The 25,649-nt window shown below is 38.8% G+C and overlaps 1 protein-coding gene across 2 annotated transcripts; it reads right to left on the minus strand.

Annotated features, from left to right (window-relative positions):
• Window positions 1-6,033: 6,033 nt before the first annotated feature.
• On the minus strand, window positions 6,034-24,595 carry LOC146387744 (deoxyribonuclease-1-like). 2 transcript variants are annotated; one of them, XM_084929571.1, is made up of 10 exons: window positions 24,525-24,595; window positions 18,584-18,676; window positions 18,400-18,494; window positions 18,216-18,293; window positions 17,987-18,099; window positions 12,230-12,342; window positions 11,124-11,278; window positions 10,504-10,600; window positions 10,327-10,411; window positions 6,034-6,750 (listed from the first exon to the last, which is right to left on the minus strand). In XM_084929571.1, the coding sequence occupies exons 2-10, from the start codon at window positions 18,662-18,664 to the stop codon at window positions 6,677-6,679; spliced, it is 891 nt and encodes a 296-aa protein (XP_084785697.1). In that variant the 5' UTR covers window positions 18,665-18,676; window positions 24,525-24,595; the 3' UTR covers window positions 6,034-6,676. The 2 variants fall into 2 exon arrangements, with proteins under 2 accessions (XP_084785697.1, XP_084785698.1); XM_084929572.1 differs by lacking the exon at window positions 24,525-24,595 and adding an exon at window positions 20,004-20,085.
• Window positions 24,596-25,649: the final 1,054 nt, after the last annotated feature.

A 25,649-nucleotide genomic window follows, 5' to 3' on the forward strand; every position in this document is an offset into this window, starting at 1 on the left:
ACTCTGACAAATACTTTTTACCTCAGTTCTCAGGAGGATACAAAAGTGTGTGCAGAACAATAACATTTAGCGAACCGTTTAATTTATTGTTTTCGTGTTAGTGGAGAAGTGTGACTACCGACCGCACAGCAGACTATGTGTCGTGTTAAAAACCATTTCTCTGGTCCCCTCCCCAATCAGACCAGGAGTGACATGTTCAGCCAGATGTTCTCCTTAAATTGCTGGCTGTGTGAGTGGTGTCCAAAAACCGATGTGAGCTTCACAGATAATTGGCAAACCTTCTGGAGGAAACCTGATCTTGTTAGGAGAGACGGCATCCATCCCACTTTGGATGGAGCAGCTCTCATTTCTAGAAATATGGACAAATTTATTAAACCCCCCAAAATTTGACTATCCAGAGTTGGGACCAGGAAGCAGAGTTGCAGTCTTACACACCTCTCTGCAGCTTCTCTCCTCCTGCTATCCCCCCCCCAAAAAAAACCATCTCCATAGAGACTGTGTCAGCTCCCAAACAGACAAAAAACAAACTAAAAACCAGCAACAAACAACTTAAACATAAAAAATCAAAAAGAAAGAACAATACAGTATCCACATCTGAACCAAAGAGTAAAACAGTGAAATGTGGATTATTAAACATTAGGTCTCTCTCCTCCAAGTCTCTGTTAGTACATGACTTAATAATTGATCAACAAATTGATTTACTCTGCCTTACAGAAACCTGGTTGCAGCAGGATGATTATGTTAGTTTAAATGAATCAACACCCCCGAGTCATTCTAACTACCAGAAACCTCGAAGCACAGGCCGACGGGGCGGTGTGGCAGCAAGTTTTCACACCAGCCTGTCAATCAATGACCAAGACAGACTTTTAATTCATTTGAAAGCCTGATGCTTAGCCTCGTCCACCCCAGCTGTGAAACTCAGAAACCAGTCTTACTTGTTATCATCTATCGTCCACCTGGGCCTTACACAGAGTTTCTCTCTGATTTCTCAGACTTTTTATCTGATTTAGTTCTGAGCTCAGATAAAATAATTATTGTGGTGATTTTAACATCCATGTAGATTCTAAAAATGACAGCCTCAACATGGCATTTAATCTGTTATTAGACTCAATTGGCTTCTCTCAAAATGTAAAAGAACCCACCCACCACTTTAATCACACTCTAGATCTTGTTTTAACATATGGCATAGAAACTGAACATTTAACAGTGTTTCCTGAAAACCCTCTCCTGTCTGATCATTTCCTGATAACATTTACATTTACAATAATTGATTACACAGCGGTGGAGAGGAGACTTTATCACAGTAGATGTCTTTCTGAAAGCGCTGTAACTAAGTTTAAGAATATAATCCACCCACTGTTATCATCTTCAATGCCCTGTACCAACATAGAGCAGAGCAGCTATCTGAATGCGACTCCAACAGAGGTCGATTATCTTGTTAATAATTTTACCTCCTCACTACGTACGACTCTGGATACTGTAGCTCCTGTGAAAACTAAGGTCTCTAATCAGAAGTACCTGACTCCATGGTATAATTCTCAAACACGTAGCCTAAAGCAGATGACTCGTAATCTGGAGAGGAAATGGCGTGTCACAAATTTAGAGGATCATCATTTACCCTGGAGAAATAGTTTGTTGCTTTATAAGAAAGCCCTCCGCAAAGCCAGAACATCTTACTATTCATCACTGATTGAAGAAAATAAGAACAACCCCAGGTTTCTCTTCAGCACTGTAGCCAGGCTGACAAACAGTCAGAGCTCTGTTGAGCCAACCATCCCTTTAACGTTAACTAGTAATGACTTCATGAACTTCTTCACAAATAAAATTTTTATCATTTGAGAAAAAATTACCAATAATCATCTCACAGATGTAATATTATCTACAGCTACTCTTAGTACCATTGATGTTAAGTTAGACTCTTTTTCTCCAATTGATCTTTCTGAGTTAACTTCAATAATTACTTCCTCCAAACCATCAACGTGTCTTTTAGACCCCATTCCTACAAAACTGCTCAAAGAAGTCCTGCCATTAATTAATACTTCGATCTTAAATATGATCAACCTATCTCTAATAATCGGCTATTTACCACAGGCCTTCAAGCTGGCTGTAGTTAAACCTTTACTCAAAAAGCATCTCTAGACCCAGCAGTCTTAGCTAATTATAGGCCAATCTCCAACCTTCTTTTCATATCAAAAATCCTTGAAAGAGTAGTTGTCAAACAGCTAACAGATCATCTGCAGAGGAATGGTTTATTTGAAGAGTTTCAGTCAGGTTTCAGAGCTCATCACAGCACAGAAACAGCTTTAGTGAAGGTTACAAATGATCTTCTTATGGCCTCTGACAGTGGACTCATCTCTGTGCTTGTCCTGCTAGACCTCAGTGCAGCGTTCGATACTGTTGACCATAATATCCTATTAGAGCCATTAGAACATTTAATAAGTTTTCTTCGTCCCACTCCTTTTCAGGTAATTTTTGTTTTTTGTTTTGTGCACTTTATGTTCAATATATGTATTTTGTTGTGCCTGAAATGAATAAATAAATGAATGAATGAATGAATGAACATGCTGTAGGTATTGCAGGTACTGTGCTGCAGTGGTTTGTATCATATCTATCTAATAGACTCCAATCTGTTCATGTAAATGGAGAGTCCTCTTCACACACTGAGGTTAATTATGGAGTTCCACAGGGTTCAGTGCTGGGACCAATTCTGTTTACATTATACATGCTTCCCTTAGGCAGTATCATTAGAAGACATAGTTTACATTTTCACTGCTATGCAGATGACACCCAGCTCTATCTGTCCATGAAGCCAGATAACACACACCAATTAGTTAAACTGCAGGAATGTCTTAAAGACATAAAGACCTGGATGGCTGCTAAGTTTCTGCTTCTTAATTCAGATCAAACTGAGGTTATTGTACTCGGCCCTGAAAATCTTAGAAATATGGTATCTAACCAGATTCTTACTCTGGATGGCATTACCTTGGCCTCCAGTAACGCTGTGAGGAACCTTGGAGTCATTTTTGACCAGGACATGTCCTTCAATGCACATATTAAACAAATATGTAAGACTGCGTTCTTCCATTTGTGCAACATCTTTAAAATTAGAAATATCCTGTCTCAGAGTGGTGCTGAAAAACTAGTTCATGCATTTATTACTTCCAGGCTGGACGACTGTAATTCATTATTATCAGGATGCCCTAAAAACTCCTTGAAAAGCCTTCAGTTAATCCAAAATGCTGCAGCAAGAGTACTGACAGGGACTAGAAAGAGAGAGCAGATTTCTCCTGTTTTGGCTTCCCTTCATTGGCTTCCTGTTAAATCCAGAATTGAATTCAAAATCCTGCTCCTCACATACAAGGTCTTAAATAATCAGGCCCCATCTTATCTTAATGACCTTGTAGTACCATATCACCCTATTAGAGCACTTCGCTCTCACACTGCAGGCCTACTTGTTGTTCCTAGAGTATTTAAAAGTAGAATGGGAGGCAGAGCCTTCAGTTTTCAGGCCCCTCTTCTGTGGAACCAGCTTCCAGTTTGGATTCAGGAGACAGACACTATCTCTACTTTCAAGATTAGGCTTAAAACTTTCCTTTTTGATAAAGCATATAGTTAGGGCTGGACCAGGTGACCCTGAATCCTCCCTTAGTTATGCCGCAATAGACATAGGCTGCCGGGGATTCCCATGATGCATTGAGTTTTTCCTTTCCAGTCACCTTTCTCACTCACTATGTGTTAATAGACCTGTCTGCATTGAATCATATCTGTTATTAACCTCTGTCTCTCTTCCACAGCATGTCTTTATCCTGTCTTCCTTCTCTCACCCCAACCGGTCACAGCAGATGACTCCGCCCCTCCCTGAGCCTGGTTCTGCTGGAGGTTTCTTCCTGTTAAAAGGAAGGTTTTCCTTCCCACTGTCGCCAAAGTGCTTGCTCATAGGGGGTCACATGATTTTTGGGTTTTTCTCTGTATCTACCTTACAATATAAAGCGCCTTGAGGCGACTTTTGTTGTGATTTGGCGCTATATAAATAAAATTGAATTGAATTGAAAGAAAAGACATGCATCGTCCTCGTCATCCTGCTATGTCTGCAGCGGCTCCTGAAATGCAAGTCTATGACCCATCTGTTTGATCAACAGCTGTTGTAAAACAATGTTAACATCACAGATGAAAACAACAAGTGTTGCACCCATTCTGGCGTATTCGTACAGAAGGTAGTCTGTCTGAGGTTATTCCAGCTGCACCTGTGTACTACCAGTGAAATAATTAAATTCAGATCAGGAGAATGATTAACATACCAGTGATCTGTGAAAGCGGAGGCTTCCCAGGGAGTAAAAATCCACTGAGTAACAACAATCTATTATACTGAGACCGAGGCAGCAGAGAGTCAATGAGACTGATACCTACCATAGTTAAGGGAAAAGGATGTACAAAAGGATGTGAGGAGGAAATTACAAAGACAACAACACCTGGTATTTCCTGTTTGCTTCAATCCAAATTACTTAATATTTTCCTAAAATGTTTGAGCCTTTATGTCAGCGCCTGTCAAAGAGAAGGTTCCTTTTTACGGACATTCAGGATGTTACAAAAGAACTCAGGATAACACAGAGGCACCTGAAAGGCCTCTTAGGTCATTGATTGAAACTGTCAGGGAGTTCAGCCTCTGAAGGACACAAGAAAGTTGCGTTTTCACCGCTGTTTTATTTAAAGTGGGTATGTTCAGTAGGGTGTACATATTGTGCAGCACACTCCTGTTAAAAGTGAGTTCTTTTGTCCCATCCTGGCCAAGTGCTACTCATAACATGAAGCAACTTGTGAATTAGGTTCTTTTTATTGAACATATTTTCTGTGAGTGAATGATATCCAAAAAAATTACCTTGAGCTAATGGACAGAAAGGTTCTGAAACTAAGTAATACTACTCAACAAACCGTGAATACTAAAAGCATAAAACTTTCTTAATGAAGACCAAGCCAAATCATTAAAATAGAGTTAATAAAATTAAACTACTGACTTAAAATGCAAAATCAGAAGTTATATGGCCTGTATTTGTATAGCGCTTTACTAGTCCCGAAGGACCCCAAAGCGCTTTACACATCCAGTCATCCACCCATTCACACACTGGTGATGGCAGCTACATTGTAGCCACAGCCACCCTGGGGCGCACTGACAGAGGCGAGGCTGCCGAACACTGGCGCCACCGGGCCCTCTGACCACCACCAGTAGGCAACGGGTGAAGTGTCTTGCCCAAGGACACAACAACCGAGACTGTCCAAGCCGGGGCTCGAACCAGCAACCTTCCGATTACAAGGTGAACTCCCAACTCTTGAGCCGCGATCGTTAAGTAAAAAGGTTCCTCGAGACATGAAAACAAAATACAGCCAACATACAAACACTAAGCTACAAAGAGAGTAAAGAGGATGGAAAACAATGTTTGCGTGTGAGACCAAATTTTTTTCATGTATAAAAATCAAAGCTTCACACACACTACCTTCCTCAACAACGTCCTCAAGAATCATTTTGGCAAACACTGTGACGTTACACTGTTTCCTTCCTGTCATATTTTTAAGGGAAGACTGTGCAGCAACAATGGCAACAAAGTGACTCATGACACTTGATTTCTTCCTGGCTTCTGTTTGGCCACAGCAATATGTGGTACTCATATAAAATGTTGTGATATGGATAGGTAGTGTGAGTATTGTAATTTCACAAAACATATAATCATATGGAAGCATATTTCTGTCAATACAGTTAACGCTTAAATTTAAAAAACAAAAAACAAACAAACAAACAAACAAAAGCAAACACTAAAATAGAACCAAATCAAACATGCTGATCTACCTGCTATGGTGACCCGTCAGAATAATCCCTCACAAAATATGTGGGTATTCTTAAACTTCAGTAGAAACTCAATTATTCAAGTACAGTCGATTTACAAATAAAGGACTAGTCATAAGTGGCACTCATACATCTGTTTTCTCGAGTACCCCAGCCTGCCCATGGTTATTGTAAAAAATAAAAACAGCAAGAATTGGTTTAATGTAAACAGTCATTTAATTGCATCAAATATGAAAAAACAGTCCATTATTATTCAACTGGTGGAACAAAATATGCTTCAATCCCTCCATTCCTGGTTATTTAGGCAGATTCTCAATTTAACAGCTGAAATGAATCTGCAAATATTTTCCCAAACAAAACATTTATTCACTTATCAGCATGCTCTTCAACAATTTATGGTCATTTCCATTATTAAAAATGTTAATACATTTTATTTCCTGCTAATGCCCTTAGCTCAGAAGTAAAATATTTATACATACGTTCCCACTCTAAATAGAAAAATAGCCCAAGGTAGACCGTGTAGGGTATGCTATCTATACAGTGACCAAGAGAAACCAAAATAAGTTCATGTTTACCATGGAAGGTGTCCGGAAAACATATAATAAAACAACAATTATTTCTTACATAGTCTAACCTAATTTCCATGTAGTACTAATATCTTTACACTCATTTGTCTTTTCCACAGTAAATTCAGTAAAGAAGAAAAACAGAGTTATTTTTTTTATCACGTTTAACCACCTGATGTGGTTTTCTGTTAAATCTGAAGAAAAACTGAGTTTAAAAATTAACTGGAGTAACACAAATTTTAAAAATTAATAGCAAGATTGTTAAAGTTTAACACTAAACAGCCCGCCGTCCTCTCTTGGTTGGCATGTTGGATGCTTGTCCTTGCTTTCTTTTTTGCTCCTGTTGTCCTGTTGTTAATATTAGAAAGAGGAAATACAATGGGTAAAATAAGTATTGCACATGTCAACAATTTTCTAAGTTAATATATTTCTAAATGTGCTGTTGTCATGAAATTCTCACCAGATGTCAGTAACAACCCATTAAAGTTATGTGTAATAAAGAGAAATGACAAACGAAAAGGTATTGAACACATGAACAAAGGAACAGGCAAAAAGACCCTTTTAGTTTTCTTACTGTCCTTCTTCCCTGCTGTTTTTCTTTCCCTCCCCTTTTCTTGAACTTGTCTACGTCTTTCCCTTTTCTATCCCCTAGCCCTGTCTGTTCCAATTGTAATAACTGAAAAGTAAATAAATAATAAAGCTCAATCAAGTGGACCAGCATGGCAAAGCCGGAATGATCCACTTGTTTTGCATTTTAATTGGCCTTCAGACAATAATTCTGATTACTGCAGTGCCAAACGGGACAGGAACGAAAAAAAGCCATTTAGTGCAAATTAAAATCAGCTGGTTTAGTCTCAACTGATGGCTTATAGAACCATGTTTCATTACTAAGGTGTCACACAGGAAACATCTCATGAAGGATGAAGCCAATGAGCAAACTCTACACCTTTGCAGCCTTGTTGTTGCAAAACATACTGATAACACTGGTTACCGAAGAATTTCTAAACCACTGAAGGTTCCAGTTCAGGATTTGAAGACTGGGTGTATGAAAGAATGGGACAAAATCACACCTGCACCCAATGCATGTGACTAGTTTCTCCGTGCAGTAGGCATCTTGATGCCGTCATCACCAACAAAGGCTTTTGTTCAAAGTATGAAATAAAATTCAGTGAGCATGTTGAAAACATTTTCCCCGTGTCATTATTAGACATAAATTATGGACATGTATACTTTGATTTCATTGAATGTGTGCATTGGATGGGCTGTTACTGACATCTGGTGAGAATTTTATGTCAATAGCACCTTTAGAAATATATTTCCTTAATTCAGTTTTATTTATACAGGGTCAAATCACAACAACAGTCACTTCAAGGTGCTTTAGATTGCAAGGTAGACCCTGTAGGGTACATACAGAGAAAAACCCAACAATCATATGACCCCCTATGAGCAAGCACTTTGGCGACAGTGGGAAGGAAAACCTCCCTTTTAAGAGGAAGAAACCTCCGGCAGAACCAGGCTCAGGGAGGGGCGGGGCAATCTGCTGCGACCGGTTGGGGTGAGTTTGAAAATCATAAAAAGTGTTCAATAGAGTGATGTTAAAGCTGACTGAATGCCGATCCCAGCCCAATAGCCAGTCCCTGATCTGCCACAGGTAGCAAAAGCAGTGATGAGTAGTCAGGATGTAGCTTCCACTTCTCCTGGTTCATGTTTCTACAGTAGACTCACGTGGCGATTGTTTTAAAGTGTCTTTGGTCTGGTTTTCATCTTTGCTTTGTGTTGCAGGCCTTGTGTTCATACCTAAAAACCAAATACTAGCACTGTATGTGTGTCCTCATTAGGATAGGGATTTATGCTGGTTCGTGGGATTGTAGCCTCAGGTTTATCCTGTTACAGTGAGATGCAAAAGCTTGGACAACCTTGTTAATAGTCATTATTTTTCCTGTATAAATCGTTGGTTGTTACAATAAAAAATGTCAGTTAAATATATCATATAGGAGACACACACCGTGATATTTGAGAAGTGAAATGAAGTTTATTGGATTTACAGAAAGTGTGCAAGAATTGTTTAAACAAAATCAGGCAGGCGCATAAATTTGGGCACTGTTGTCATTTTATTGATTCCAAAACCTTTAGAACTAATTATTGGAACTCAAATTGGGTTGGTAACCTCAGTGACCCCTGACCTACATGCACAGGTGAATCCAATAATGAGAAAGAGTATTTAAGGGGGTCAATTGTAAGTTTCTCTCCTCTTTTAATTTTCTCTGAAGAGTAGCAACATGGGGGTCTCAAAACAACTGTCAAATGACCTGCAGACAAAGAATGTCCACCATCATGGTTTAGGGGAAGGACACAGAAAGCTGTCTCAGAGATTTAAGCCGTCTGTTTCCACAGTTAGGAACATATTGAGAAAATGGAAGACCACAGGCTCAGTTCAAGTTAAGGCTCGAAGTGGCAGACCAAGAAAAATCTCGGATAGACAGAAGCAACGAATGGTGAGAACAGTCAGAGTCGACCCACAGACCAGCACCAAAGACCTACAACATCATGTTGCAGCAGATGGAGTCACTGTGCATCGTTCAACCATTCGGCGCACTTTACACAAGGAGATGTTGTATGCGAGAGTGATGCAGAGGAAGCCTTTTCTCCACCCACAGCACAAACAGAGACGCTTGAGGTTTGCTAAAGCACATTTGGACAAGCCATTCTGGAATAAGGTGCTGTGGACTGATGAAACTAAAATTTAGTTATTTGGGCATAACAAGGGGTGTTATGCATGGAGGAAAAAGAACACAGCAAGAAAACACCTGCTACCTACAGTAAAATATGGTGCTGGTTCCATCATGCTGTGGGGCTGTGGGGCCAGTGCAGGGACAGGGAATCTTGTCAAAGTTGAGGGAAACATGGATTCCACTCAGTATCAGCAGATTCTGGAGACCAATGTCCAGGAATCAGTGACAAAGCTGAAGCTGCGCCGGGGCTGGATCTTTCAACAAGACAACGACCCGAAACACTGCTCAAAATCCACTAAGGCATTCATGCAGAGGAACAAGTACAACGTTGTGGAACGTTCATCTCAGCCCAGACCTGAATATTATTGAAAATCTGTGGTGTGAGTTAAAGAAAGCTGTCCATGCTCGGAAGCCATCAAACCAGAATGAACTACAGATGTTTTGTAAAGAGGAACAGTCCAAAATACCTTCAACCACAATCCAGACCTTAATTGGAACCTACAGGAAGCGTTTAGAGGCTGTAATTTCTGCAAAAGGTGGATCTACTAAATATTGATTTCATTAATTTTTTTTGTGGTGCCCAAATTTATGCACCTGCCTGATTTTGTTTAAACAATTCTTGCACACTTTCTGTAAATCCAATAAACTTCATTTCACTTCTCAAATATCACTGTGTGTGTCTCCTATATGATATATTTAACTGACATTTTTTATTGTAACAACCAACGATTTATACAGGAAAATAATGACTATTAACAAGGTTACCAAACTTTTGCATCCCACTGTATATGGTATTTATGAGACATTTTGTTTAAGGTAATTTTATAGAGAATCGCAAAAGAAATGTAATGTGTAGTATAAGTACTTAGTTTCTCCTGGAAGTAATGGTAGTAATGTACTGCATTACTTTTAATAAGAGTGTTCTGTGTAATATGTGTAATATGTTACTCTTTTGAGTTATGACCTCAATGCTGATCATAGCATTGAGGTCAGCATGCAAAACCTTTGACCACACAGCATGTAATTAATTTGCACAAATATATTCATTTAGAGACGGTGGTGACCCTTAAAGCGGAGCCAATGAGAACTCAATGATATCGATAATGGCATCAGAATCACTAAATTTTTATCAATCTCCATTCCTGCTGTCAAATATAAATAAAGTAAGAGTCAGAGATGAAAAAATAATAACCTTTTTTCTTAGATTGTCCTTCCCCAGACGCATCTTTGGTCTTCAGCTCCACCTCCACAGGGTAATGGTCACTGATGCCCAGGGCCTTAAAAAGTTGAATGACAACACTCATGGTGTCCTTTAAAATGCTAAAACCTGTCAAATTATTTCTATCTTTGAGCTTAGAAAAAAACTCACCTCCTCATCGGTCAGGTCAAACTCCTGCTGGAAGTTGAAGGACTTGGCCGAGTTGGGGACGATGGCGTTCAGCATGGTCTGTCCATACACAACAATTCTGTTTGACAAAGAGGAGACGCATTTCTTTTAAACAGTTAAGAACTTCATTTCTGTCTGTCTACTTTATAGCGTGAAGCGCCAATAGTTTTATTTCTCCATTTTCTGTCTCAAATTGAAATTCACTGATGCCAATATTATTTCTTATGTGAGAGGCACTCTGAGAAAAAAATCTTTAAAATATTAAGAGTCTGAGACTACATACCTCCACTACAGCTATACTGATTTATTTCCTGAATTCCTGCACTTTTTTCGCACAAATTTAATGTAAAGACAGGTAGATTTAATCAGAATTCGTGAGTCATCCAGCCTCATGTGCACGTTCTCAATACAGACAAAACAGACAAACTCTAACAAACAAATAACAACTAACTCTTATTTCCTTTTGGTCATTATGCACAATTTTTCAAAACACCAGAAGCAAAGAAATAGAAATTAGAAATATCCCAAAAGGTCGTGCCATTATATAGTGATTATATAAAGATTTTTAAACTCGGGCATAGAAAGTGCTATGTGTGTGTCACCTGTCGTAGGTGTTATCATTTTTGTTGCTAGCTGTGGTGTCGACATTGTCATCAATGAGCCAGTTGTAGGAAGAAGAGCAGATGCGGATCTTTTCCTTCTTCTTCTTGGAGAGATATCGTCCATCAGCATTAAAGTCCCCCAAAATTATTATATTCTGCCAAAAAATGCCAAAAGAATGCAGAACTCACTTAGTACAATGACAGATGTTTGTTACAGCCAGTATGTGACACTCTAATGTCTAATGGTATTAATGTATTCTTTAAATAACAGCACAGAGATTTATATGGTAGGATATATTCATTATTATGCGATCCCGTGAAGAGCTGTCATTTATTGAGCATCACTTCACTGTAGGATACAAAGATTTATGCACTTATGTTTTTAAAGTTTTCTTTTCATTTGTTAATGAGCAAAGCAGCTTGAAGACATCCTTCCTTATCGGTCTGTCTAAAGGATGACAAAATCAAGTAGTTAAAAATATATTATAATCTGAGTCACTATATGGATTAACAAGGTGAGATATTCAGGATCTTCTTTAAAACAAAGGTCAGATAAAGTTATTTATTAAGATTCTGACTGAAGGGAGTTTGATCCGTGTCCTGTTTTGGAGCTTAGTTCACAGTTCGTTGTTTATTCACTGCTTGGTTAGGTTTAGGAACTAAAAGTAATTGTTTAGTTTTAGAAAGATATTGTAGTATTGTAGTATTTCAGCTTGAAGTTTTCTGCTGTAAGAGAAAATATTCAGCTATATTCTACAAATATTCTAAAAGGCAACAAATCCCAGGTAATTTCATGCACATACGTGTCACACACCAGGCCGCATAGTCAAGAACTTAAACTTACTATGAAGTATGTAGTTAGTATAATCACTGCAATACCTGGCCAGGTGTTGCTAGTGTTGCTTATTTGAAATAAGCCAAACCCTCTCTTTATTGCAGAAACAAACTGTGACTCAAGCAGGCTGGGGAAAGGCAGGGTGGAGTGGGTCATCATGCATTTTTTTTAATTTACTATAACGCCCCTTGAAACAACTGTTGTGTTGAATTGGCTCTATACAAATAAAACTGAATTGGTCTGAATTTTTTAATCAAAACATAAAACTTACATCAGTTTTCCATTTCTTCCTGATGTCTTCAACTACATCATGCAGCTCGTCCAGCTCCTTCAGAGAGTCCTCTGGCTTTGTGTGGACTGGGATCAGGACCAGATCGTCCACAACTGAAATACAGTTTTTTATATTTAGATGAGAAGGTGGAGTGCTACACTATCAGGCATCACTGTCAGGCTCAGGTAAGAGGCTCCCTCTGTACAGAGACACCTGCCAGTATAATAACAAATTTAATTAATATCAGAGTGATGTAATTATGTTATTCTAGTCAATGAATTCCAAAACATAATATCAGTGTTATCCTGACTGTTGACTGTTTGACTACACTGCCAAGGTTGTTAGTGTGAAAAATATGAAGTAAGAATCTAAAGGACAGAAATGGCTAATACAGGGTATAACCTGTGTTTATTGGGCACTGACCCACTAGTGATGTTGTAGGGCTCCAGTAGGAGGAACCACACTTTTATTTCCCTCACAGGACAGATGAGTGAAGGTGAAAACTGTGTTGTGGGTCTTTATTGGTCTCCCTTTACTGTTTCTCCTGTTTAATGTAACTGCCGTACACAAAGGCCAATGAACTTAGCAACACATGTTATTATTAAGTGTTACTTCATTGTTATTGTTAATTGTGAGAGAAAGAGGGGAATTTTGAACTTTTTTTTTAGCATTTTATTTTTCAGACAAACTCTTACTGTGTTCACTATGTTACGTCCCTCTGCAGCCTCTAATCTGCTCAGTGTGTTCAGCTGGTGCTAATTGGCCACACCTAGTCAGGTGTGGATAAAAGCATACCTGAGGCAAGCGTCCAGGGAGCTCACTAGTCTTTGCCTTGGTGGTACCAGCCATTTGAGCCAACCTGCTATGCCATTTTAAGACAAATGGCAACACTCTGGTATTCGTCTCCTTTTTTATGTTGCGGCTTTTGAGCCGGGTCGTAACATAAGTGGGGGCTCATCCGGGATAGGTCCCGGGATCTTTGGACATTTTAGTGGAGATTGAATATCAGTTTTTTGTATTTCTTTTAAGTGGGTGAGTGAAGGTGTTCACTGTGATTGAGCAAACTCCCTTTAGTCAGTGTGTTTCAGCTGGGTGGCTGTGCTGCCCTTCCAGCGAAGCACTTGTTTGTTGTTTTGCTTTGTTGTTTTAATTTGTTGTGTTTGGTGGCTATCCTGGGTGGGGGTACGCTTCAGAGTTTGGTAGGAGACTATATCTCTGGTCTGCTGCCTGCTCTCAAGTTCGCGTTTAAAGTTGCCTCGAGCCTGGTACACCACTGAAGACTAGGGTAGGTAAAGTTAGGGTTTTGTTGTTTTTTGTGTTTTAGGCTGGGAGTTGCACATGCGGCTTTTGAGCCGGGTCGTAACAACTAGCTCTTGCTTTTGTTTCACAGATAGTCATCCTATCATGGCTTCCATTTAGGCACAGAGAGAGATTTACTATGACACTCAAACATAATTTCTTTACTGTAAGAAGTCAAAATGTCAGCTCAAATAGACAAGTTAAAATGATGCGTTTGTTCCAACTTACAGTTCATGTTACGCACTACCTAAAATAATGTTTTTGTGAAATCTATATGAAGTATAATAACTCGGTGTGGAAACTGTGCTACTGACTCTGTATTCATGTAAAGAAAATGTGGATGAGGTTGGACTGTTTCTAACTGAAGCTTAGTAGCTGCTTCTTCATCTCCCCTCCCTATGCCCCTGTTTAAGTGCACAACACTGATTAGTTTGAAGTAAGAGACTGATAAAATACCAGGATTCAGTCATCAAAACTGGGGGCAGACTTTCTGGACAAACAGTACTATACAAATGTTCCAAAACATACCAACAACACAGAGTCCATCTGAGCAGTTCAGTTACTCGAGTACGTGAAGGTGAAGTCCAAAGCCCAGTCTACAGATGGTGGGAAAGAACAGTCCTAATACTTTGTTATTGTACTTAAGTAGAATTTTTTTAGGTATCTCTACTTTATGTGAGCATTTATTTTTATGACAACTTTTTACTTTTATTCCCTACATTTTCAAAAAATTATCTGTACTTTCTGCTTTACATTTTCAAAGGGGACTCATTAACTTTGGTTCATCTATAGCTTTTATTCTCAGGGGTTAAAGTGGGCTGGAAGGAGTGAAGGTGTCCGTAAGTCGTGATTGCGGTATTACAGAATCTAGCTTGTGCTAGAAGCATGAAGTGTGGTTTTTTTTAAGTGGCAGGTAGGGCTGCCACGATTAGTCGACTAGTCACGATTACGTCGACTATTAAAATCGTCGACAACTGATTTAATAGTCGACGCGTCGTTTAAAGCTTTGTAAGATCACAAAAGGCTTCAAGGCTCACTAGAGCCCGTGAGAACACCGGACTCCCGGAAAATCGTTTTCAAACCCCCGCCGGCGTTCGCTACTCAGGTTAAACATGATATATAAGTCACTTAGATAACTTAAAAATGTTATTGTTTGGCTTTCTTTAGTATTTTATTTGTTAAAGTAAATCGGTTTGGCTGAGAAATAAAGTTATAGTTTTTACACAGCTGAATAAACGTCAAGCAGACAACTGATTATCAGAAATGTGAGATGCTCGAGAATATACTCCGGTGTCCCGTTATATTTTAGATAGCAAGGAGCAGACGAGACTGAGTTTATTAAACTCCAACGAAACAATCTGCAGATTTCATTAAACTTTAATAAACTATCATCTTGTCTTTATTTTTAGTTAGCACATACCTTAAACACTTCAAGCTGTAAGCTAATGATAGTTATATAAGAGCAGATGCTGCTGGTGCAATAAGCTGCACGTTTTACGTCCAGTGGATGCATGATCTGATTAGTCGACTAATTGCAAAAATAATCGGTGACTAGTCGACTATCAAAATAATCGTTTGTGGCAGCCCTAGTGGCAGGTAATTTTAAATGCAGCGCTTCTATCTGCTCAACACATCAGCACGTACACAAACTGTTTGTGTGCACTGTGTCGCTAGTTAAAGATCCAGCGGCTCTATTTCAAAGGGAGAGAAAAGAAAGAGAGCTAACTTCACTCAGAGATGGAGAAAGGTAAGAAAGACAAGACAGGAGAAGAAGAAGAGAGCTTAGATTTAAAGGTAATGGTGTTCAGTGGTGCTTGATAAACTGCAAATTTAAAGCTTGCGTGTAATATCATCATTTTAATCAAATATTGGATTCGTGTATTTTGATACTGGGAAACATCCAGCAAAACAAACTAAGCTATACTAATATTGTGTTATTCAAATGTTACATGAAAATATTAGGTAGTGCTTTGATTCCAAGAAATGTTGTGGTTTGTGATCGCATGCCACCTGTTTTGATGTGTGGCTCCTCCCATTGGTGTGTGTGTTTTTGGCTGTATCCCAATTCAGGGTCTGCAGCCTTAAAGGCCACATTTTAAGGCCGATTACGTCACAGCGACGAAGGCTGTCCCAATTCAAAGGCTGCTCGAAATGCAGCCTCAAATGCAAATCCTACATTTCACTGAATTTTAAGGATAGGTTGGCGTATCCTTCATGGACCAACATATCCCAGACTTCCTAGCGCAGCGGTGGGTGTGGATAATTTTGCCAAAAAAAACGGCGGAAGAGTAAACTTTCAAATGTAAGTGCTGAATATTATGTCACTTATTTATGTGCAAATGTTTAATAATGAAGAACATTAAAACATTATTGTTGGCCACATGTCGGCAAAGTTTTGTGACATTAGCGATGTTTCAATTCAATTCAATTTTATTTATACAGCGCCAAATCAGAACAAAAGTCGCCTCAAGGCGCTTTATATTGTACAGTAGATACAGAGAAAAACCCAACAATCATATGACCCCCTATGAGCAAGTTGTACTTACTTGGTTTTAAAGCCTTTAAAATATACGCTGTTCAATAGTTCTTACAGAGAATGTGACGATTTTATGGATAATTAAATTACATAATACACAATGATTGTTGTGTAAAACATGATTACACAACAATCATGTTTTACAGTTCTGTGGTCTCAGCCTCAGATACTTACAAATCACACAAAGCTCGTGTAGAAACAAACAAACAAATGAACAAAATGTGTTCTCTTTCATTTCTGTATGACACGTTTATTAAAATAATCAAATTACAGCATTTACATTTATGTTAGATTACTTTTAATTAACTGCTTTAGCCCAATTACAATGAAAATGTGAAAGAATCTTGTTCACGACCTGTGTAGTATGTTAACACCATTGGAAGTAAAAATAAAATAATAAAGTAAAAGTAAAATAGTTTTTTTTATAAAGCTCTGACTTGTATTATGAGTCTGTGGTCTGGGAGAGAGTCTGTAACTCTCTGTCTGCAAAATACATTTATTTATATAGTTACTTCTTCAAAAAAGTAACTGAGTTTTGCAAACAACAAAGTTTTTTGCAGCTGTTTACCTAAAAATGCAGCCAAGGCGGTTTTTTAAATAAACATTTCAAACTATTTACAGAACAATCAGCTGTTCTGCATCAAATTTGATGCCACACAAATTATTTGTGCCACTCCAAAAAATAATTTCTGTCCACTATGAGATAAAGGAGAACAACAGCCTGATACCTGCAGGCCTGACAACAGGAGATGTATCACTGCTGTAACACCTGTAACATTCAGCAGTCACCTCATTGATCTGACACACACAACAAAACTACTGATTACACTACACACTAACTACACAAGACAACACACTAACTTTAGACTCCAAACACAAAACGTTGCAAATCTCTCACATCTCAAAACACCGCTGTGACTCCTAAAACTAAGGGACAATTGGTGAAAAGTAGCAATAGCTATAAACCTATGTGCGTTACATCAGCTTTATGTTTTGTACTTGGACTAAGTAAAACTGCACTCTCCCTTTTAACCCCCCCCCCCCCCAAATAAAACGTATAAAACGCTGATTTTACCGTTTCTTCCCGCAGTAAAAATAAACAACGATAGTAATCAGGAAGAAAACCAAACACTGCATATATTTTTTTTATCATAACTCTGGTTTTACGTGACCGATCAAAACAATTTAAAAACTGGTATAAAGTCCACACTTTTCCAGTCAGTTGTTCCGTCTGTCCTGCTCACATCTCCAATGGTTGTACACGTTGTCATTCACTCCACATCAGCCACGCCGCTTTGCTCGCTAAAACACCGGTGTCGGCACATAAGGACGCTGTCATAGCCTGTCGACGTTGCTTAGCTGCGTATATACGAATGTGAATCGCATCATTGGCTGGAGCAGCCAGTCACCGGTCACTCACTGACTCACACTGCGAAACAACATGAATTTTAACTTATTTATTTAAATTTTAGTTCCGGTTAGATTTTTTTGTGCGCAACGATTGCGCACGCGCGCAGCTTAGCTGGAACGTTGCCCCGAGGCCGGGTCGTAACAGCAGCTTTGTCCAGGATAATAAGGTTAGGTTGCGTTAATGTGGATTCACAGCAAGACTGTAGTGCTCGTGGTCAGATTTAGGTGAAATTTAAACTGATAATAAACAGTGTAGTGTCAATGCAGGGGATAGACATCAGCCGTTATAGCTTGTCAAACTGTGTACATCTTATTGAATTCAGTTCTGTAAATCCACAAAGAGCAGCAGGTCAGCTGATCACAGCAAATACACTAAGAAAATTAGAAATGATTGTGAGCTGTGATTCTTTCCCCTTTGCTGAGCCAATACACAGATCTTAGGGTGTTTGGCACTTCCACTTGTTTTGTTTTGTAACTTAAAGCGTTACTCAAACACAGTAAAAAGCACAAACCTGTAGTTGGACAATCAAACCGCAGGATGAAGGGCTCTCTGGCAAAGGCATCTTCATCTCCAGCCTGATTATCTTCATACTGGTGTGAGTCCTTCAGCGTCACTTCATCTGGTCTGAGAGATAAACACGTATAGTCAGACATCAGTGTGTCTGGCCATGAACCTCACAAATTAAAGTCTGATTAATAACCACTGAGATGTTGTATTAGAGTGAACTTAGACTCACACACCTGTAGAAACAGACATACTGCTCCTTGTAGGTGTCTCGTCCCAGTTGTTTGCTGGCAGTTTTTTTGTAGGGGCGTTTTCTGTTTGTGCCGAGGAAAACAGAAGCAACTTAAACATGCAGTTTTCTACATAAAATATTATAAATAAAATAATTAAATTCACACACTATCACTGCAGGGAACTCACTCAGTTTTGTTGAGTTCTTGAAGTAACGTTTCCATGGCTTTGCCGCTCTTATCCACCACCTCCAGCAGGACAATCACACTGTACCGAGATATGATCTGGAGGAAACACATCATATAAGTGTTACACATTTTGTCATTGGTGTTGTATTTAAAGCTTTCTGTTGTAAAGGTAAAATTATTATCACCTTGGTGAGGTGTTTGACGACAGACTTGTCATGGACTTTCTTATGTCCCAGGTTCTTGCCATTAAAGGCTGCTATCTTCATTCTGACTTGATTCTGCAAGAGATCAACTCTGTTTTAGACGATCAACACACAGTGTGTGATGAGTTGTTCAAACTTCTGCTGAATCAAAACAGAGGAAGAAAATGGAGAAGCGTGGCAGAAAAAAGAAGAAACCAAAGCAAAGGGAAGAAAGAGAAACTAAAACTTAAACACTGAAAAAACTGTGGTTGGTTATTTTGCATCATGAATATACTAAAATAAGTCACTGATGACTTTCAAGCTACAACTTCCCAGGTGAAGGCCTCTACTTAACAGCACAGGAGTAACATCTGGAATTGAAAATGGAGAAGTTCCTGGCACTCCAGTTCCTCTAATGCGGTTTCTCATTACAGTAACATTTTTAAAAGTAAGTAAATTCAGAGAGCGGGGATAATATATTTTTAGGTTTTACACTTGTTTTTGAAAAAGAAATTCTACTATCACACAGTATCGTGTCCAATGTAGCTAAAACACGAAAGCCTATTATTATTATATAATATGTGATGACTGTTAAACTGTATTCTCACTGCTATATCTAAAAAACTTAATCTGAACTACCGTTTTCAAACTACAACATGAACTAAAACATAAAATCACTTATTCCAAACTAGTCTGGGCCTTCAAAGCAGTGTGAGGAGGTCGTGTGTGGTTGGGTCCTGCTCAGAATAAATGGATTTGGGCTTTCTGTACATTATTTATTAGCTCATGGGTGCAACTATAATGTCGTTACTTTGATGTATTGCTTTTTTCACCTTACTAGTGTTACTGATCTCTCAAAGTGCTTTTAACTACAAGTCACACTCAAAGGCAAATGGAGAACATTCAAACCTCACACTGAAAGGCCCGGCTCGAGTTAGCTCAATGTAGCAAAAGTAAAAATATTGCTTATGCAGCGTGGAACATTTTAATGGTTTTCAATGACAGAAATAGTTTAGTATCAATAATGCATATGTAGTATTCTGAACTACTCTAAACACTTTCAGAAGTGCAGCTCATACTACTTTCAAAAATTGGATATCTTATGAGTAAGATCAAATACTTAAAAGTTATTTAGTGCCTTTTATTTCACTTGAATAAAAACTTTTTAACTGAGGGATTCCCTGAATGCACATTAATTAACTGGCAGGATGTAACATCTTCAGCTCTTTGTTCAGTCACAGACACTGTGGGTTTTCGAGCATTACAGCAGCACAAACAGCAGTACTCAGGTTTCATTTTGACTCCCCTTATAATGAAAGCAAAAACACTGTTGCTGATTTTAAAAGCGAGTAATTCTAACTAATGCAGATACGTATTCACTTTATAAAAGCAGTAAAACTAAAAATTTTAAAATAATACTCACGAGTGTGGCTAAAACAGCAGAATGAAAAATGAAAGAAGCGGCTAATCTGCCAGCAAACAGACTGACACTGACTTCTGCAAAGACAAACTGTCTAAGCAGCAGGAAGTTCTCAACCACACACACACACAAACACACACACACAAACACACACACGCACACACATACAGCATATTGAATTTTTTGTTTCAGTTAGATTTTGGTGATTTCTAGTTCTTTGGTATTGTTCTTTGCCTAACCTGTGTTAGAAGTTTCTTGTATTTCTGTTACAATGTTCTCCTGAGGGGCTTACTCTCTCTATTTTCAAAATGTTTTTGAACTTATCTAAATTGGTTACAATTGCATTTTTTCTTAATCAACTTCCCGTCAGTGCTGACTGCTCTTCTGCATTTGGGGGCAGTGACGAGTCCATTAACATTTAATGCACTATGCAAAACGAGACAGAATACAGCACTGCTGTTCTTGCGATCATCCTTTAAACCATTACTGGGGAACAAGTTACAGGGAGTCCTTCATCAGAGCCCCTAATCAACAGGCTCCAACGTGAAGAAAAGCAAAATTTGTAGCTGCTCCATCCACCACTGTTTGTTTTACACAGAAAACAAAATCAGCAGTAATGCTCCAGACGTTGTATTAAAATATACAGATAAACTGTCAACTAGTCTGATACCATGTTTAAGCCTGCTGAAGTTAATCAAATGCTGCCATCCCATTTCACATGGAGGCGATTTCTGCAGCAAACTGGTGAATCTTAACATTTTTCAGATTAAAAGAAATAAAATAAAAATATTGTGTTAACTCAATTATATTAATATTTAAAAGAAACACTTTTTTCACAAACCAATAGACATGTACATGGACCAGTAAACCTCAGAGGCAGAGTGAAGCTCAATTTTTGTGCCTTTGTTTAGATTTAGTATATAATTTTATTTATTACTTTTTTTGCCTTTGCCTATTGACTGTGTGAGATTATTTGTATGTTTATTTGTGTTTATTTTATAAGGCAATGTTTATTTAATATTGCACGGTCTTCAGAGGGATGCAGAAAATTTGGACGGCTTGTGCCCAATGACAGGAGAGAAGAAAAGAAAAGGAGAGCGACCGTCCTGCCTGACATCACTGATCACACTTTAGACGCTCTGATTCCCCGACCAGAGTTCGTATCTAAGCCAGTGGCCATCTCTGTCTCTGTGCATCTCTCTGCAGCAGCAACAGGAGGCAGATCCTTCTCCGCCTTCTCTCACCTCACCTGCACCCTTCTCAGTTCTTTTTTTTGAAAAGGCTTCTTACATCCATTATAGAAGTGTTTTAGGTAACTTAATCCCAACTAGATCCACCAGTTTTATAGCACAGCTGCTGGAGTCCCGCGCACTGTTGAATCCAGTTTGTTGGACCAATCAGCACAGCACTGATGTTAGGTTGGACCTGCCGGTGGAGCTGCACTGGCAGGTGTGCACACTAGAGATCAACAAGCATGAAATCACCGCCCACTCTCCTGTCAGTTCTTTGAAAAAAACAAAACATCACTATTCCTGGAAGATCCCTCAGAGCTGTTTGTGCAGACAGCATTTGAAGTTCTCCAGTAGTTTTCCGTGAGGATTAGTAGGAAATTGTTAGCGGCCACTTTATTTTGTTTTGTGTGAACTCCAAGTGACAGTTTTTTAAATATAGTATGATATAGTAGCTCTGTTACGGTCTTATAGATCAAAGCGTTTAAATTCAGTGTTGTGGGTAACTGTTGAAACCTCATTAATTTAACTGGAGCAGCTGTGTTGCATTCATTCTGTATCATGCGTGTAACATCTTTGTATTATTTCTATAATTATAGTTTACTCTTCCATCCTTACTCATCCAGTAACTGCTGGTACATCAGTCAGTGTGATTGGTCAGATGTTACCTGCATGTTAGGGTGATGCAGATAAAGGAAAAAATACCCTGGGTTTGTTGAACTGTGTACAGGGTCCTGGATTCATTTGACAGGTTTTAGCTTGACAATTCCTTTTTCGTGTTCAGACATGACCTCTGGAACTGCCGCTGTTCTTATGTAGCCTACTACTCCCTTACAAAAACTACACAACTATGCATCAGGTGTTTACTTTCCTCCATCCATTTTCTTATGCTTATCTGGGCCAGCAGCCTAAGAATGGAATTGGAATTGAATAGAATTGAATTACTTTATATTCTAAAATAGTGGATCATTGTCTTAACTTCACCAAATCACAAATTAAGTCATAATAAAATACTGGTAGTTATTATCCCACATTCTTACAAAAACATGCATATGAAAAACATCAATAGAACTATTGTATCTTATTATTTAGTATATTGTATCATGTAGCTACATGTCATTTACATAAACACAAAATAACAATGATGAAAGAAAACACCCTCGAGAGGCTCCAGACTAACAAATGTGGGTTGCATACCACATTATAATCGTTTTAAATGTTGCCATAATATCAGCCAAGAATCCTTGTAGAACGAGTTGGACAGTCAACATATTGTTGTAAGATCAATATACTGTTTATACTTTCTGAAGTCTCAAAAAAAAAAAAAATCCTGGGTGATCAGTTGATTGTGCCTGCACAGAATTGTATGTGTCCAATATATGAACTTACTGTAGGGACCTGAAGCATACACCACCATGACTGTAAGCTGTCTAAATTCACTGTCTGAAGATTTTTTGTACAGGTCTGCTCGTTTCTGTAAATTATGTAAGTTTTTATCAATAAATATACACACCACCACCAGCAGCTGACTTTCCTGTTTATATCTCATCTCTGACAGCTCAGATTAAATGCACACAGTTCCAAAGTCTGATTACAGTTTAGCCACATTTCAGTGAAGCAGATCACGTTGTTGCAAGTATAATCCTGTTCGCATTTGATGTGTAGTATTGGCTCATTAATTTAACTGTTGAGAGCTCACATTTGATAGAGTGATTATTGGAAGCGGATGCCCTCTTCCTCATCTCCTTAGCCGGTGTCTGATACTTCATCGAGAGCCTAGCTTTTTTCCTTTTAGTTTCTTCTTGCATCATAATATCTTCCAGTGGAAGACAATGTTCACCTCCATCATTAATCCTGAGGGCAAGCATTCTCTCTTGAGTAAGTAAGCAATCATTTGTGTTGGAAACCAGTTTACTTGGTTTCCACGTGCCACACCATTATGGGTGTTTCCTCTCAGTACCCATATGAAGATGATTTAAAAAAAAACCCTCCAAAACTGAGGCATTTATCATAACAAGAATCTTAAGAATTACATAAGAAGAATTTTTAAATTACTGGCTGTATAGCAGTGCAATTCAAACCTGCATAAAACACACACACAGAGAGAGAGTCGGTAGCAGACACCCCCAGTAATATTTAGGATCATTACTAGTAGATCTGCACTGGGACAAAAAAACAAAAATCATCAGCATTTTTGGTCCAGGCGGCCCACTGTGCTCATTCAAAGCAGCACACAGTGCAAATATTTGTACAATTCCACAAAGCAGTGGTAAAGCTGAATAGTACAAGCAAAAAATTGAAATAGAATAAAAAAACTGTCATATAATATTCAAATTCTACTTCGAAAACCTGGCTCGATTAGACAGAAAGAAACAGGACTGATGTCAATTAAATGTTTTATTCCCTGAAAAACAAAAGAAAAAATAGTTAAACCTAATTAACTAATAGTCACTTAATGCTTTATTCTCTCTAATTACACTTTCGGTCTTTTTCTTGCTCTGTTGGTGGAAGTATGTGTTGAATCGTGGGGAAACAAGTGTATCAGCATATCAGGCAAATGACAGATTACCAGTTCAGCCCTGTATGTAAGGCCAGAAAGTACAAATGGGTGCTGTGTTCATGCTTATTTAAAAATATAAAATTGTTAATCAGATGATAACGTTGCCTCTAAGAATTTCGTATTAACCCCCTGGAAAACGCAAAGTATTTTCACGCTAGTGGAAAACTTCAGACGCTGCTCCTGTCTGCACAAAGATCTCTGAGGCTTTTTCCAGGAATTGTGATGGGGGTTTTTCGGAGAACTGACAGGACAGTGGGCGGTGACTTCATACCTGTTGATCTCTAGTGTGCATAAGATACTGTGGGATGGACCGCGGCAAGAAGTGAAACACTTTAGCCGAAAACTTCGAAGTTACCCGGATCCGACGAAATCCTGGTTCCTGGTAGAGGTCTCAGGCGCAGGTGTGCCACAGGATAAACTGGTTGGACTGTCACCGTGTCAAAGAGTAACAACACACAGTCCAGCAGATATAAAGTGTATGAATTATTTGTAGGGCTGACCATCCCTAAATCATCTGTAAATATTTACCGAACAGTTTAACGTTGGCCAGATTATAATGATCACACCATTCTTCTTCTTTTAAATCAATAACAGTGCACAACAACGAGCAAAGAAATGCATTTTAAAGATATCAAATATTGAGCGCGTTTATTTCTATACAGCTGTTTGACCATCAGTTAGGCCAGTTATAAAACTATGTTCAAACCAAAAAAGATGAGTTCAGAAGTTACATACCGGTCCTGGCGTCTTCACAGAGGAGGCAGTCTCCACAACAGGCGGCTTATACAAAAGGAACAGCGTATCAAATGAGACAGATACCTGTGACTGCTTTGCGCAAGGAGGAGAATGTTTTTGTTAGCCGAGAATGCGATTGGCTACCAATCAGGCAGTTAAAGGCAACGCCCAGGTTAAAAAAAAAGAAAAGACATGGACAGTCTGCCACACGGAAAAAGCAGAGAACAGGTCGGCAGGTAAACTGTGACTGACGGGAGAGTTTCTGCATCCCAACAGGAAACTTCTGTGCTAAACAGCGCAGTTAAAGAAAAGCTGGTGCGCACGGTGGAGCATTTAGCAGATAAATATCTACATATTTCCCCTGGGATCGGTAAAAACAAACAGAGCTGGAAAAGAACAAGTGTTCTTGGTTGTAGCTCAGGTGGTAGCGCAGGTCAGCTACTAACTGAAAAGTTCCTGGTTCGATCCCAGACTCCTCTGGTCTGCTTGCCAAATATCCTTGGGCAAAATACTAACCTCATGTTAGTCTCCGATGCATCCATCTGAGAGTGAATGATCGATAGCAAGCATTTAACAACTTGGAAACTGTGATTGGGTGAATGAATTAGTTGTATGAAGCGCTTTGAGTGCTCAGATAAGAGTAGAAAAGCGCTATATAAGAACAAGTCCATTTACCATTCTTTAGGTGGAAGCAAACACAAACTGTTTCTTTTTACTGGATATATATATATATATATATATATATATACACACACATAACCGCATTAACGCGGCAAATCTCGGTTCGCCCCGTGCGTGGGGCTGGACGGCGCTAACGCGTTGACGCCGTGCATTTTTTTAAGGCATCTGGGAAAAATATCCGGACTAAAATCTGAGCCAAATCGAACATACTGATCTACCTCCGTTGGTGACCCCTCAGCTGTGGCTTAGGGTCATTGCATTAACAAGAAGGCCAGGAGTTCGATCCCTGACTCCCCGTCAGCATCACCAAGTGTTCTAGATCAAGATACTAAACTACAAGTTGACCCAGATACATCAAAGGGTATGAATGTTTGGCAAAAAAGCTATTTATGAATGTGTGTTAATGAATGAGACCTGTAGTAAGAGTATGTTAGTAGAAAAGGA

This window comes from Perissodus microlepis, chromosome 5, assembly GCF_051167445.1.
Source record: "Perissodus microlepis isolate ML-2025 ecotype Zambia chromosome 5, ASM5116744v1, whole genome shotgun sequence".
Classification (NCBI taxonomy): domain Eukaryota; kingdom Metazoa; phylum Chordata; class Actinopteri; order Cichliformes; family Cichlidae; genus Perissodus; species Perissodus microlepis.

Coding starts and splice junctions, on each gene's coding strand:
- LOC146387744 (XM_084929571.1), bottom strand. CDS start 18,664: ATGAAGATAGCAGCCTTTAATGGCAAGAACCTGGGACATAAGAAAGTC. Junction 18,495..18,583: donor TCGTCAAACACCTCACCAAG/GTGATAATAATT, acceptor TGTTTCCTCCAG/ATCATATCTCGGTACAGTGT. Junction 18,294..18,399: donor CAAGAACTCAACAAAACTGA/GTGAGTTCCCTG, acceptor CGGCACAAACAG/AAAACGCCCCTACAAAAAAA.